Source organism: Pelodiscus sinensis, chromosome 9 (assembly GCF_052426305.1).
Source record: "Pelodiscus sinensis isolate ZL-2025 chromosome 9, ASM5242630v1, whole genome shotgun sequence".
In the NCBI taxonomy this organism is placed as follows: domain Eukaryota; kingdom Metazoa; phylum Chordata; order Testudines; family Trionychidae; genus Pelodiscus; species Pelodiscus sinensis.
In genome coordinates, this window is record NC_143060.1 from 11,511,014 (window position 1) to 11,527,896 (window position 16,883).

General features: G+C 42.0%; 1 protein-coding gene across 9 annotated transcripts in view; it reads right to left on the reverse strand.

The window, feature by feature from the left end:
- Positions 1–16,883, reverse strand: part of TUT4 (terminal uridylyl transferase 4) — an 86,644-nt gene that overhangs the window by 19,528 nt on the left and 50,233 nt on the right. For 5 of the 9 annotated variants that reach the window (XM_089780417.1, XM_089780418.1, XM_089780414.1 and 2 more), the window contains 6 exons: positions 15,328–15,478; positions 13,897–13,983; positions 11,496–11,599; positions 11,089–11,346; positions 9,247–9,336; positions 5,116–5,229 (listed from right to left, as the gene is read on the reverse strand). In XM_089780417.1, coding sequence (XP_089636543.1) covers positions 5,116–5,229; positions 9,247–9,336; positions 11,089–11,346; positions 11,496–11,599; positions 13,897–13,983; positions 15,328–15,478 — 804 coding nt within the window. The remainder of the gene's footprint in view (positions 1–5,115; positions 5,230–9,246; positions 9,337–11,088; positions 11,347–11,495; positions 11,600–13,896; positions 13,984–15,327; positions 15,479–16,883) is intronic. The other 4 variants (XM_075935980.2, XM_075935979.2, XM_075935975.2 and 1 more) reach the window with 1 other exon arrangement.

Sequence of the window (16,883 nt, forward strand, 5' to 3'; positions counted from 1 at the left end):
TCCCATATTACTGTCAACAATCATGTAGTGTGTACTGCAATAGGGTTTTTTCGAGTTTCTTGAACTCCAGGATGTTTCTCACAATGCCCGATTAGCCACTCTGGCCAGTGCTTTGAATGCTGCTGCTCTGTAGCCATATAAACAAGTAAACATGAAAAAAGATGAGCCCCTCCCACCTGCAGTCCCTGGGAACTTTAAAATCCATTTCCTGGTGTCTGACTCATTGTGTAATGCTCCTCATGGCATCTTCTCAGTGAAACAGGGGTGGGTATTATTCAAGACATTCTCCTCCTTGGAGCACCACGCAGCTTTTGGATGTTATCAATATGTGGGGTAAATAATCAGTGCAATCACAGCTGCGAGTGACCCATAGGAACTAGGACACGTATAGTCACATTTCCCAAGCTCTTTGTATGAAGGTGTATGATAGAAACACCCTGCAACTCAGAGCCAAAATAACTCCAGCAGGCATACCAGAAGGCAAGGAGGCAACCAGCCAGTCTGGTGCTGCACCTACAACGTACCATTTTTATAAAGAACTGGACACAATCATTAGGTGGGGACCTCACTTCTACAAAGAGACCATGGACGCTTTCCATAGCACAGAGTCAGAAACAGGATATAATCCATATGCTGGGTCCCTCCTGCTGCGCTTTAGCCTTTTAAATGGATTAACAGCTTTAAAAATTAATTTTTAAATTAATCAATTTAAAAGGCTGGTGCACAGCGGGGGAGGGGAGAGGAATACTGCACAAGCTGGGAATCAGCTGACCTGGCTTGCTCCCGTGCTGAGCTTTAGCCTTTAAAATGGTTTAAGAGCTGTCAACAGGTTCTTCATATATTTAAAAAGCAGAGGCGCATCTGGGACTAGGCACGAGCCAGGAATCCACTGATTCCGCTTGGTCCCCGCTACCGCCCTGCCTCCTCTGCCTATGTGGAGATGATGCTGGGGGGAACCAGCTTTTAAGCCAGATCCTGCTCCCCCTCCTTGGGTGACGCGATTAGTCAAGGGACTAGTCAACTATCCCATAAGCTTTTGCTCATCAGATAGTCAATTAGTTGCTTACCTCCCTAGCATATTCAACAACCATGCGGCATCGATTTAGCCTTCTGTTAAACCACTCCTTACTGCTGTCCAGGTACCCCTTGTAAGACTTTATGAGTCAGGGCTGTAAGGAATAAGCAGTCACCTCGGATCACTATGGCCACTGTAATTTTCTGGTCAGAAAGAAAGTCCCAGCCTGTAGCTTGCTGTACAGAACACTGTTCCTGACGATGCATTCATCATGCACTTTTCCAGACCACCCCACATTTATGTCTATGAAACATCCAAGGCAATCCACAAGCACCTGAAGCACAATGCCTTCCGATTGATGTACTCTGTGGCAAGGTGGAGTGGCACTATAGTGGGAATGTGTGTGCCATTGATTGTCCTCTCACAGTTTGGAAAGCCTATGCCAGAAAAGCCAGTCACTGTGTCATCCATATTTCCCAGAGTTACAGTCCTATGCACCAAAATGTGATTTATTGCCTTGCACACTTGCATAAGTGCTGCCCCAATGAGGGTATGTCTACACTAGCCCCCAGTTCAAACTAGGGAGGTTAATGTAGGCATTCGGAATTGCAAATGAAGCCCAGGATTTAAATATCCCGGGCTTTATTTCCATGTTCCCATCCAGCCGCCATTTTTAAATGCCACTAGTCCAGACTAACTGCCTGCGGCTACACGCGTCAGTTAAACGGTAATTCGAATTAAGTTCTTAGTTCAAATTAACTGTTACACCTCATTCCAGGAGGAGAAACAGGTAATTCGAACTAAAGACTTAGCTTCATTTGCAAGTCCAAATGCCTACATTAGCCTCCCTAGTTCGAACTAGGGGGCTAGTGTAGACATACCCTGATAGACTTCCCCTCTCCAAATTAATTTACAACTGAATGGCAGCAATCAGGAGTTGCCAGTTTCCACAAAGAAATTACAACACATTTCTCTACCAAGAAAGCAGCTCTCATTTGAGCACTCTTCCACTGCAGTTCAGGGGCCAGGTCAGCACACAGCTCCAGGAAGGTTGCTTTAGGCATCCAAAAGTTCTGTAGCCGCTGCTCTTCATCCCATACCTACATGACAATGCAATCCCAACACTCAGTGCTAGATTACCTAGTCCAAAATAGGCAGGTAAGCAACTAGTCGACTAGTCAACTATCCAATAAGCAAAAGCTTATCAGATAGTTGACACACTAGTAGATTAGTCGCTTAACCTCTATCAGAAAGAGACAACAAGGGGGGAGGGAAGAGGAGCGGATGCTGGGGGGGAGCCAGCTTAAAAGCCAGTTCCCCCGAGCTCCAGCTCCATGGGAGGAGGCAGGGGTGCAGCAGCGGCGTTCCAACTTTGAAACTGAAAAAACAACAAATAGTCTGGTAGCACTTTATAAACTAACAAAACATGTAGATGGTATCATGAGCTTTCGTGGGCACAGCTCACTTCTTCAGATGACCGGAGTGTTAGAACTATATGTTGTTTTTTCAGTTTACCTGCACAGACTAACTCCTCTACCCCCTAAACTTCTCAACTTTGAAATGTATAAGAGTCCCCACTGCAGCTCTTCTGCATTTTAAAGATTGAAACACCACATGGAGCTTGGGGCCAGCAGGGAGTCCCCCCACTATCCCCCGGGATCCATGTGGAGTTTCAATCTTTTAAATACACACTTCAAAGGTGGAATTGCTGCATGGAGCCCAGAGTCAGCAGGGACTCCCTGCTGTCCCCTGGCTCCATGTGGTGTTTCAATCTTTGAAATGCACAAGAGCCCCCGCTGAGACTCTCATATATTTCAAAGGCAGAATGCCATGTGGTACTTTGAAATGTAGCAACAGCCGGGTGGCTCTTGCTACATTCAAAACGGAAGTGCCCTTATCGACTAATCGAATAGTTGATGGAAATTCCATCAACTATGAGATTAGTTGATTAATCTAATTTTAACATCCCTAGTCCAAAAGTGACATGCTACTATGCACAGCTGCTCTGTGACAACCCAATGCAATGCCACTTCTATGCTGTCCCTGTCACTTACATAGCCATCCGCATTTGAATCGTCTTCCTCTGATACTAAGTGCATAAGAAGATCTGCTGCAATGTGTGACGTCCTAAACACATTGAACACAGCATGGGAGAGAAGTCTGGGATCCATGATTTCATCCAGCAGATGACAGAGTGTGCAGTAAGGACCGTCAGTTTTCAATGGGGCGAAAGGAAGCCAGAAATCCCGGGCGGATTGAGAAACAAAGTGATGACTGACAAGACATTTTTCATACAGGCAGTCCCCGGGTTACGTACAAGATAGGGACTGTAGGTTTGTACTTAAGTCGAATTTGTACTTAAGTCGGAACTGGCATCCAGATTCAGACGCTGCTGAAACTGACCAGCGGCTGACTACAGGAAGCACGAGGCAAAGTTGCTCTGCCCCCGGCTTCCTGGAATCAGCAGCTGATCAGTTTCAACAGCAGCTGAATCTGGACGCCTGGGACAGAGCAGCTGGGGCGCTGCCGGGTAGTCTCCGCAGCGCCGCACCTCAGCGCTGCGGGGACCAACCCGGCAGCACCCCAGGTGCTCTACCCCAGGTGTCCCCAAGTCAGCTGCTGCTGAAACTGATCAGCGGCTGATTCCAGGAAGCCCGGGGCAGAGCAACTCTGCCTCGGGCTTCCTGTAGTCAGCCGCTGGTCAGTTTCAGCAGCAGCTGACTTGGGGACGCCTGGGGCAGAGCAGCTGAGGTGCTGCTGGGTTGGTCTAGTAGCACCGCTCCTCGGCACTACTGGACCCACCCAGCAGCACCCCAGCTTCTCTACCACTGGCGTCCTGAGAAAAGCCTGGTCTGCTGGGGCGGGGGAGCTAACAATGTAGCCACGGTATGTTGACAGAGTGGCAGTGTGAACATGATTTGGCTACTTTCTTTTTGGCAACTTATGACTGTCAACAGTATTTTTGTTGCCAAATCTTTCCAGTGTAGACACAGTCTTACCCAGAGTTCCTCTTTCATGCAGGAAAGGGAAAAGACAAATAGAAATAATTCTCAGATCTATCAGGGACCTCCAGAGAATATCAATATCTCAGGGAAAGACAGATTGCTGAATACATGCAGTTCATCCCACCTTAAATAATAATGAAGGTATATAATGCTATTTTACTAATAGAATTTCTAAGCATTTATGTAATACTATTTTCAAAATGATAGAAACATTAATTGTTCCAGCACTTTATCAGGAAGGTACATAAATATCACCCTTGTTTTGCAAGTAGGAAAGCAGAAGAATATCTCATTAATTTTCTCAAAGTCATATAGCAAATAAACAGCAGAGTTGGAATTAGAACTTGGGACTTCTAACCCAGGGCATCATTACAACTTCTTGCTGATTTGAATCCTTTACTCTTGATTGTACAAACATCATAGTATGACCAAAAGGGGTGTCCATTGGGGGAGGGACTGCTCCCCTCTGCTCCAGGCCCTGCTCCTCCCCTGCCTCTTCCTCTCCCCGACCCCCCCCCTCCAGCCCTTCCCCAAGCCCTTGCCCCCTCTCTCCTCATATTCCATCCTTGACGCAGAGTGGAGAGGGCCCAGTGATGCCGCCACCAGGTCCCACAACACCTAGGCTACTGCGTCCCCTGAACCTCTGAAGGGGAGGGGAAGGGAAGGGAGAAGTGGAGCAGAGTGTGTTGCACTGCGACCATCCCCCACACTGCCCAGACCTCGAATCCTCTCCTGTGGGGGGTTGGGTGGAATGGAGGCAGTTGTGCTGCCGATGGCCCGCACACCACCCAGGCCTCACATCCGCCTCAAAGCACAGGGCCTCCCAAAGCATCCAATGGACAGGCTAGCTCTCATGACCAAAAGCCAAGAAAAATTAATTCAGTAGCATATAACCAGGTCAAAAATACTTTCCTGGTTTTGCTGCTGTTTTATTTTTAGGTTTTACTTATAGTACCTAGTAAAAGTAAAAAAATGGACGATGAAAAGAGGCCCAGGATTTTTATTTGCACTCATTGCCTTTAGGAAAAAAGTCTTTCTAATTTGACTTAAAAAACAATGCTACTTTTTCCATTACATCTTTTTCTGAAAACCTACCTCCTGAAGAACTGGGATAACTGGGGGATTTCTCTGTTGCAGAAAGTACAACACCATAAGGATATAGGCATATGAAGATAGGCTTCCTCTGGATGCGTCTCCAATGTCGCAACGCTAGACAAAATACATTGTGAACAAAGCACTGAATGAAAATTAAACTACAGTATTTAATTCTATGAACTATGGCAATGAACAAAAACTCAACTATCGTTAACACTACCATTATTTGTTTCAGAATTAAAAACTGTTTAACAAAGTCTGAGAGATAAATGTTAACAAGTTTAGAGAGAGAGACATTGTCAACTACTTTAGGAACAAAATTTGATCAACTTATAAAGCTTCAATAATCTAATGGGAAACAGTCTTCCGAATGTCATGGCCCAAATTTTCCAAAATAGCCTCTAAAATTATACAGTTTCCTGATATCCAGCTCAATTTAGTTTCAAAATTTCAATATTGTGAAACCAACGTTTTCCTAACCTTATGTTATCAAAGAAGTTTCCATATTTTTAGGGGGAGGGGGGGATATTTAAAATTTTTATTTTAATGATTTTTATGCAAAGTTATTTATTTTCCTGTAGTATTTGCAACTTACTTAACTGTTACATTATGCTAGCGTATAACACACTACAAATGTGAAACCAACTAGAGTATTTACATTGCTCAGGCTATATGATTTACAAACATTACGCATAAATGGTGAATTATCGTATAAAAATGAAAGATGTATAATTTATTATGGTTTTATTAGCAATACACATATGGACATATTTTATTAAACATACCATTTTTAATCTGAAATCCCTTTTAAAATATTTTGAAAATATGAATTCTTGCATTACTGTAAAAAATCTTCTTTAGCTATATGTTAATTGTAACTATTATCAAAATGGAAGACATTTATTAACCTTGGTCTGGAAAACTGATAGTAGTATTTTGTGCTACTTACTGACCCCTGAGCTCACATGCTAACATACAGACGTGCTTTTAAACTCTGTTCCCATGTCTAGTATTCAAATAACTCTTCTAACAGTTCACTTTACCGTAAAAACATACACATAATGCAATTCAATTTGATCAGCACCTTACTAAGGCTTCAATTAATTGCAGTTAACACTGGTGATTTTTCTAACACATTAATTGCCTACCTCTCGATGGGGAAGGAGTCATCCACAGTGGGGGGCTGAAGCCACAGGCCTTGAGCTCTGGAGACTGCAGTGGGGCTCCAGGGCTTGTGGGGAAGCCAGAGTTCCAGGTGGTGGCTGGGCCTGAAACCACTGCTCTGGAGGCAGCAGGGACGGGGAGGGGACTGAAGCTACTGGTCAGGGGAGGGCAGGGACTGGAGCTCCATACACTGAGGGGGACTAGAGCATGAAGCCCAAAGGTGAGAAGAAGCCCAGTGCTCCACACCCGAGGAAGGTTTAAACCCCATGCTCTGAGCAGGGTTCACGGTGGAAGGGTCATAATTTTTTCAAGTGAAAGGGTGTCAATTATTTTTTTAGTCAAAATGAGGTCACCAGTGTGGTGGTTCCTCCCACTATGCTTTATAAAAATTGGCTCATGAATATAAATATGCATAATTCAGAGAGAGGCAGCAAGGATGGGGAGAAGCAGGAGCTGGTTCTGGGGGGAACCCTCTTAGAAGCCAGTCCCCCCCCCAGCACCATTTCTGCAGAGGGTAGAGGAGACAGAGGCACAACGGGAAATGGCATGAACGGGGACTGATGCAGTCTCTGGTTACACCATTTCTGCTGCAATTCTGATTTTGAAATGTACACGAGCCCTGGTGAGGCTCCTGTACATTTCAAAAGGAAGCTCTACAGGGAACGCGGGGCCAATGGTGGAGTCACTGGCCCCATGCTCCGTGTGGGGCTGCTGCTTTTGAAATGTACAAGAGCCCCAGTGGGGATCTTGTACATTTCAAAGGCTCAGGAGCCACAGGGAGCGCAGGCTCAGCAGGGAGTCACTGGCCCAGCGCTCCCTGTGGGGCTTCCTTTTGCAAGGTACAAGAGCCTCACTGCGGCTCTTGTACATGTCAAAATCTGAGGCATCACAGGGAGTTCGGGGTCAGCAAGAGTCCGCTGGGTTTCTTGTTAATTTCAAAGGCTCAGGCACTGCAGGGAGCGTGGGGCCAGTCCCCCACTGTCCCCCATGCTTCCTGCTGGGGTTCTGCTTTTGAACAGTTTGAAAGCAGAGGCACTCGTATCGACTAATCGAATAGTCAATGGAAAGCCCATCAACTATTTGTTAATTAATCTAAATTTAACATCCCTAGTTTCCTGGGTGCTGTGCCCTAGAACTGCATCCTCCCAGAGCTGAAGTTGTTCAGCATCTGCATTGCTCTTCAGTGAGGCAGTAATCCCAACTCTGTGCCTTTTCTAGGGGAGTCCAGAGGATCTGGTCCAGCAGGAGAGGGTAGTGGGGAGCCCCAGAGAGCAAGGATGGCATGATCAGCATACTGGAGAACAATCCTAAAAGGACTTCTGTGGCCACACCCCATCACAATCAGCACAAAAAAGTTATCGAAACATTGCCATAGAGAACAGACATCTGGCAAGCTTTGCCTCTCCTCCCCTGAAGCATGCCAAGTCCCTGAGGTAAAATCTATCCTCCCTAGCATATAAAGGCTCACTCAGCTAAAGGGAGTAATGTAAAAATAATAATTCTACAGTTGAAAGTTCAACATTCATGATAAAGATGTAGTAGTACAACAGTACTTGTGTGAGGCAAATTGAAATACATTTATTTTACCTTTTTACAGTGCAAATATATATAAACAAAGTAATAAAAAGTGAGCACTGTACACCCAGTATTCGGTGTTGTAATTAAAATCAATATATTTGAAAATATAGAAAACATCTAAAATATTTAAATAAATAGTATTCTATTATTATTTAACAGTGCAATTAAAACTGAGATGAATCACAACTAATTTTTAACTGCTTGACAGCCCTAGTAAATATTAATCCAAATTCACTGTTATCATTAATTCTTCAAACCTTCCACTATTCCAATTTTGACTGACAGTGAAACAGGTAAAATGATTTACGTGACTTGAAGAAGGCCATAGGAGGAGTGTCCCCATCAGGGAAAGTCAGGAATTCCTGGCTTCCAATACTGGGATTAGACACCATCCCTCTCTCTTGCAAAGAATGTAAATACCATCTAATCCTCACTTGTAAATTAATTATTAGCATAAGGGCTAATACAATGGATAAAAGACTATAATATTCTGGAAGAAAGTCAGAAGTATATTTCAATTAGCTCAACAGACAGCAGCATATTAACAGCTTGTATTATGGTACAACTCTAAAGTAATAATAAAACAAATTCCACTAGTCTTTTCATGAAAATCCGTTTATGCAGTCAATTAAATCATGTAGAGCAAATAAAGAGATAGTGTTTCAATCAACAAAGAGACTGCATGCCAAGTTATTTACAGATGCACATATTATTCATCTCCAAGATCTCTCCGCATAAAAAAACAAGTTCTTTTATGCTTTATTGCAAGACTATAGGGGAAAGATAAGCAAAATATTTTAGCCAGAAAAATTACCATCTGGATGCACAGTGCGTTCTGATTCCCAATTATACAGTTAAGAGTTTTTGTTGGTGTAACTGGCATGAGTTCAAGAAATTAAAACCTACTTTTTCAGAGTATCACACTTCCATCAAACAGAAATGGTTCCACAGTCAACAGAGGGCATTACGGCCCATTTCTGCTCTGGATATATTTGCAATTTCACTGGCTTCAAAGGGAACTCACCATACATAACTGAGAGCAAGATTTGGTTCTAAGGACTTGTATACATGGAGCAGCAATGTATGCAAGAAGAGTGTGATCTCTAAAAAATACCAGGGAAGACTTAATTTGTATCAGCAGGGTCTATACAGGCCAGTTAGGGCACTTTATAAGTCACATGTCAAGCCCTAAAGCTTGAAAATGTCCATATACAGCTACTGAGAATGCAGCATCTTGATTCTCAGATTAAGAAGATTCCATTTACTTCCTTTATAGCAGGCCTCAGAATCATTGTCCCAAAGAGCTTACATGACAGTCTAGCACAGAGCACAGTGATATACAAACAATGAACACTGATAAAGTCATGTTGTACTGTATTTTTATATTACCTTAGCAAAAACCTTCATTGTATATCCCAAATATTGCACTCTAGGATCAATAGCTGCATATGTAGCCAGCATCCTTGTGTTATGCTGTGCCTGGAAAACAGAGAAGTATCAAACAATATTTTATAGTTTAATATCATATGACTTGCAATTCAGACATGGAGGATGCAGACAGTCAAAATATACAGGGCGATAACTTGTATGCTCAGCAACTCTCATGCAACATTTTCAATGGGGCTGCAAGAATTCAATTAAAGGCTGACTTCAGAGTAGTACATACATAAAAATTAGTACATAAACACACCAGCAAAGCAGCTTGTTCAAAGATGGAGTCACTGAAAAAGTGAGTGATTCTAAGGCAAATCCTGGCCCCTCCTTTGCTGGTTTGTAGGAGCCTAAATTCCCTCTAAGATGGGGTTGGGAACAGCAAGTTATCAAGAGCCTGCACTTCTGGTGCCCTTCCCCCACTGTCCTTTGCTCCTGCCCTCTGCTTTATAGCTACTCCCAAGAGCCTGTTGTTTGCTATGCAGAGTAAGAATGTTAAGTATCAGGTAATTGACTAATCAAATAATCAATGCATTTTTGGACTGACTATTCAATTAGTCATTAGGGCTCCTCCGCCTCTGAAGTGTAGCAATTCCCCCACTGACCCTGGGCTCTGCACAGCACTGCCGCTTTGAAATGCTGTGGGGCAGCACCACATGAAGCTCAGGATCGACTAGGGAGTCCTCAGCTGATCCCAGGCTCCAAGCGGCGCTGCTGCTTTGAAATGCCAGGAGTAGCCTGATACTTTGAAGTACCCCCACTCTTTTCCCCTCCTCAAAGCAGAGGGTAAGTGACTAGTCCTTCACATCCCTAATGCAGAGTAGAGGCCGGCAAAGGAGATCATGGGAGGCTCATGTCAGGGCGTCCTCTTCCCCCTGTACTCCATCTCTGTGTAGGGATGGCGTGGGGGAAACTAGACAAGGTCAGGAGTGGGATGGAGGGAGTTTGCTGGTGGCTGCTGCCTCTGGCTGCTTTAAGTGCCCATCTAATTAAAAGGGCATATCTCTCTGTCACACACACATATCTCTCACACATACAGTCTCTCTTTCTCTCACATACACGTGTCTTTCATACACACACGCACTTTCACACTCGTATCTTAACACATACTTGTATTGTTGTTGTTACTACTTGATATTTCCTGTAATGCACTTATATTTTCTGTAATTTTATTCTGTCAAAGCTCTGTTATTTGAGATTTTTTTACTCATCTGTGCATTTCATAATTTTTTTCTTTCTTACATTTAAATATAATTCTTTGAGTTGTAAGTTCTAAAATGCCTAACCTGTGCTGGCTAGAGTAATTGTCCCTACGGTAACTTTTTAAAATATATATATTTTAGGAATTTTGTTTCTATTGGTGGTACACATCTACTTATTGCCTTAATCATTTGGTATACATAATAAAATGAATTCCACGCATGGATGGAACAAATTAATGGGAACATTGATAGGGGCCATGGCAGGAGAAAGTTTGTTTTTACAGTGTGAGAGTCAGAAACCAAAGGACAAACAGGATCCATTAAGCTAAAAGGTAACAGTGAACCTGAAGCACTAAAAAGAAAGGTCTCTCCACCATTGTGCCACAAACAAACCAACCACCTGGCTAGGCACTGGGCTGAGAATGTGGGGCTATTTGAATGAAAATATTTTTAAAAATAGGATATGGTATTTTCATTCCTGATTCAGAATTTTTCCCTAGTAATTTTAATATTATCCCCATACTTTAGACTTCTGTAGGCAAACTTTATAAAGAATCCTGCAGAATATGTATTAGCATTTACAGAAAGAGAAACTTACTAGCGTATTGTATAAGCTGATGTCTCCCTCTAAGCCACTCCGTCTGTGTTCAAATTTTACTATAGGCACTTTGGCTGTTGTTATAGGCAAGATGTTTTTTAAACCTGAGAAGGCAGGATAAAATATTTCCATAAATGTTAAACATATACAAATATATATGTAATTGTAAATATAATATAGAATACATTTAGAATACTTACCTGGATGCTTTTTAAGAATTTTTGCCAAACCTTCAATTATTTCCTTAGAATTTAGTTTCTAGAAAAATAAATAGCAAAGTCTGAGCCATTAACTATTAACAAATATTGTATTTCATCTAGTCAATAAATGAAGGATTATAAATCTTTCTTCATTTCAGAGTATAAAATGTAATTGCACCATATATTTTCAAAATACTGAACTCCCACCTCCGTATTTTCATGGCCTTCCAAGGTCATGCAGATATCCAGATCACTGTCCCGGAATCCAAATCCATTTTTTGAAGAACCAAATAAGCACAGTCTGGCTTTGTCTAACCAAAAGAATAGACAAAAAAATCACTATTTTGGTCATATCTTTTGGCATTGCTTACTAAAGGAAATTGCTTATTTGATTTTGTGTAATATATGTAATGGACTTTTAAATCAGTTATTAAAGGGCATCTCTTACACCTCATAGAGTTAGTGATAAATTATTTTCATTTCTGTGTGTAACTGATGAGGAACACATGCAATTTTTGATGTGCCTTCTGTCTTAGAGACTCAGTAATTATTATATATACATTTCTACATGCATTAATCGCTTTATTACAGTATAATAGAGTTTTAAGGATTTTGAAAAAGTATATAAATAAATGCAAAAACTAGTTATAGTTCATGTTAATAACACAGATAGTGTGGTACACTATGCATACTTGATTTCTTGTGATTTTTTTTTGGTTTGTTTATACTTCCCAAGGTTTTGCAATTGTAGGGATATAGGCCCACATTAGACCAGGGTGAACTATGGTTTTAAATTGAGATGAGATATTAGCACAGGTCTTAGGCTTAAAGCATATGCCCAAAAAGAATGAGATTGTGAGAAAGACATATGAAATACCATAAGGTTGGGCTGCAGTTATAGAAATAAAACAAGGTTATTTGGGAAGCAGGAATAGTAAATAATAGTCTATGCGAGAAGTTGCTTCATCTGGCTTTAGCTAAGGTCACTGGCAATGACATCACTTGTTTGTTGATGGGTATACAAAGTAAACTTAAGAATTCATTGCTGATTAGGTTGAAGCTGACAATATAGGTTTAAGCATACTGGGTTTAGCCCTTTTGTAAGTACCTTGATCAAAGACTTATAAATGGCTTGTTACTTTTTGGATGTTGTAAACTGCTTCTTTAGGCTTTATTGGCATGTTTAAAGCAACTGCATACATATTGTTTGGGTTCTGGATGTAATAAAGAAATTTAAGGTTAAATTGGTGTTTTGGTAATATCCTGCAAAATCACGATAATTCCATCAGTATTATGAAAATCCCATTTTCTGTTACTAGGAAAGTTTGGTTGATTGGGATGTTCCTCTGTGCCCATTAACCAGAGTCAATGGCAGAGATGTAAATCCTGGTTAATGGGTTACACCTTAGGTTTAATTGGTTAACCAATTAAGTGGGTTGCAGCTGCTGCCCCCCCCCCCCCCACAGGGGAGCTGAGGGGCAGACAGGAGTCAGCAGATGTGCACCCGGAGCGGGGGGGGGGGGGACTGGATTCTGCTCCTGGCCCCAGCACACACAAGGTTCTCAGCTCCTGCGGGGCGGGGGAGGAACGACACAACTGACTCCTCCCCACCCCCTAGCATAGGCAGCCAGTTTCCATTCCCCCACATCCCACCCCTATGCAGGGGACCAGCTCCCAATCCTCAAGGGGCTACAGCAGCCCTCCATCTGCGGCGGGCTGCTCCTGGGTACTGGTTAATTGGTACCCGAAAGCATCACCCAATAAGGTCACCCAGTTAACCATTCACATCCTTAGTCTACAGTACAAGATGCAACTAATGAAGTCATAGCAGCTTCTGGATGAAACTTTTTATTTCCACTTTGGCTTAGCCATTCCATTTGTTTAAAATTTATTTTCATTCATATTTTAATAAGTATAGTAACATAACTGAGGATTTCTTTCTGAATGATCTGCTTTATATCACTGTAATTTTTTTCAGTTTTAAATGAACTATAAGAAACTACATCAGCTCATAACTACTTTCAAACCTTTGATGGAATCCTTCAGTCTTAAGCTTCTGAGACAGAAAAATAGTGCTCTCAATCCTCAGCTGTCACCAATAAGAAGAGAGCACAGCTGAAGGGTGGAGCTTCAAAAGAAACTTTCAGAGCTACCTGAACTTCCTGCCAATTCTGGAAGAATAGTCAATAGACTGAAACTCTAGTGACCTCTGGTTCAATTCCTGATTGTGCTACAGACTTCCTGTGTGACCTTAGAGAAATCACTTAGTTTTCTATGCGGGTGAGGGGCTGCTTTGTTCACTTAACTGGTTACTCTTTTACATCCCTAGTCAGCAACGGTTTGGTTATTTCAACCTACATCACACAGGCTTTCTTCCATGCTGGGGAGAGGCACCAGTTGCCATCACCAAAAAGGGGCCAGAGTAGGATTTAGGATTGAGTTTATATGTCTTCAGGTAACTTTATATACACACTTAAAAGGAAGATGCCACTATTTTAAAGAAGACAAAGGAACAAAGAAAGACAATTATATATTAATGGGCTGAACAACTGGAATTAAGGGTGACATTTTAACAGCAAATGATACATGGTTACCTATTATTACATACCATTATATTCTTTTCTAATAAATCTTTCCAAGCTTGCCAGAATTTGTTCTCTGTTTTGTTGCTCAGAGAAAGCAGGTGATAATTCATCTGAGAAAAAAAAGTTACAATTTGATGTAAAATTCATCTATATTTTTTACCCTAAATATCTGAATTTATTAATTAAAGTATTTGATAATATTTATTCTTTTTGAATACCAATTTTTTTAAGCTCTAATATTTTCTATGGCAGGTGGTATTTATAGCATTTTTCTCTGGGACTTGATCCTGTTGCCCTCTCTCAGGCAAAACTCTTTGGAGTCAATAAGAGTTTTGCCTAGGCAGGAGCTGTAGAATCTAGCTAACACTGAAGGCTTGTCTACACTAAGGGTATGTGTAGACTACATGGCTCCGTCAATGGAGCCATGTAGATTAGGTTTCTAGACATAGGGAAATGAAGTGGTGATTTAAATAATCGCCGCTTCATTTAAATTAAAATGGCGGCTGTGTTGTGCCGATCAGCTGTTTGGCGGCACAGCACGGTAGTCTGGACGCTCTGCAGTTGACATCAAAGGCATTTGTCGACCTCCCCGTTATGCCTCGTGGGATGGAGTTTACCGGGGAGGTCAACAAATGCCTTTGATGTCGACCATGAAGCGTCCAGACTACTGCGCTGTGCTGCCAAACAGCTGATCAGCACAGTGCGGCAGCCATTTTAATTTAAATGAAGCGGCGATTATTTAAATCGCCGCTTCATTTCCCTTTGTCTAGTAAACAAATCTATATGGTTCCGTCGATGGAGACATGTAGTCTAGACATACCCTAATAGTGCTGCAGTTGTGCTTAGTGAAGATGCTACCTACACAGATGAGTAAAGCTCTCTCGTCAGCGTAGTTACTCTGATTCCCCAAGGTAAGCCCTTACGCTGCAGGTGAGCCTCCTGACCTGACCTGCTCCTGCGTAGGGTTGTCAGCTCTCCCAACCAGACAGACCACACATCATTTGCCCCCTCCGGACTCCCCACCCCTGCAAAGCAGCCGCTCCCCACCATGAAGGGCAGGACACTAGTTCTGTGGATTTTCCAGACCCCTGACCAAAGTACTTATACCAACATAAGCTGGTAGTACAGACCAAGCCTGAGGCTGCACTGTTTACCCACACCAAATCTCTATGCACATTGGCTGCCTGTTCTCTCCAAAAAACAATAATAACTAAAGATTAAGCAAGAGCTTTAAACTCATTATGGGCCAAATTCTTTCCAGCATAACTATTGACTTCAAACTATATGACAAAATAATATGTGCCAAATTCTGTTTCTGTAACTTCCTCCCACTTAAGTCAATGAAGTAAGCACCCATTTTAAAGGGAAAAGAATTTGGATCTATGGCTTTAATTAGTAGAAATTACTGTGAAGTGAAAAGTCCTATAATATTCCTACAGTAAGTATGTACTTACCATAGCATCTCTTACATACTATATCAAGTATTTCCCTAAATCTGTTAGTCATTGGTGGCAGTGGTTTTAGATCAATTTTCTTAAAATCCTCTGGGCAGTCATTTTTGGAATGGCCATCCCGTTTGCAGATGCTGCATACTATAGTTGGAGGCTATTGGAAGAAATAAAAGACAAAATTTTAAAATATTTCTATCAATGAATATTTCCATAGGACTTTAGTAACCAGTAACAGCATTTATCTACAGAATAATAAAGGAGTACACCTCTTGACAAATCATCTCCAGCCCTTGCAATGCAATACAGAGCTCAGGAATTCTGCCAGAAGATAAAGGAAAAGGAAAGTGCAGAAGAGGCGGGAACCACTCTCCTACTGAAATCAAGAGCTATGCATGAGGAAGAAGGAAAATAGCTTTTTTACTTCAAAACTGTACTTGTGGGCAAGTGTTTGCACAATAAATCTCCAAGATTGTGACCTGCTGGCTGATCTGTTAAAAGTGACAAAAATGTAATGTTACAAGCCAAGACACATTGACATCAATGGGAGCTTTACCTATATAAGGACTACAAGATCAAGCTATAGGTTCAAAATTTTACGTTAATAAACAGAAAAACAGTTGATTAGCTTTCTAAGGGTTAGGGTTTTAAAAAAAAGTTGAAAATGGTTTCAGATAGTACACTTGTCCCTGAAATACCCTGGCAGCTTTTGTGGTTTACAATCACATTGCTTTTTACAATATTTTGTTCTTTCCAATTACTATGTGAAAGGCCCATACAAATAACAGCAGGAACTCTGTGACTGACTATGCTGGCAAACAGAACTGATCCTACACAAAGTAGGGATGTAAGCATCTAGTCAACTCCCTGAAAAGCATAGGTTTATCAGGTAGTCAAATAGTGACTCGAGTAGTTGCTTCCCCACCCCTTGCTACCTTTATCAGACATCTAACGTCATCTCAAGCTTGTGGGGTCAGCATTCAGTGGAAAGCAAATGTGTGGACAGACAACTGAGTTGCAGCCTGACAAATTTCTTGGATCGGTACCTAAGCAAGGAAGGTTGCTGAGGACACCTGCATCCCAGTCAAGTGAGCTGTCATGTTTGTCAGCAAGGGCACCTGCAGCTCATAATAGTAGCAGGTACAGGCTGTAATCCACAACAGTCTCCGTGCAAACTCCAGGCAACCTTTCATCCTATCTGCAACAGCAACAAACAACTGGCTACACTATGTAGAATGGCTCCATTCTATCTGTGTAGAAGACCAAGGTCCATCTGATGCCCAGTGTACACAATCTGCATTCCTTATTTTTCACATGAGGCTCTGAACAAAAGATTGACAAGCATATATCTTGACCAGTATGGCACTAGGAGATAAGCTTGGGTAGAAAGGGCGGATGAAGATGCAGCTGGAACTTGTCCTTATAGAAGATCATCTAAGGTGGCCCCAATGTGAACACCCTGATCTCGGACACCCTACAAGCTGAAGTAATAGCAACTAAGAAGGAGACCTTCCAGGAGAGAAGCAGGAAGCCGGGGCTTGAAGGTGGAACCCATGAATCTC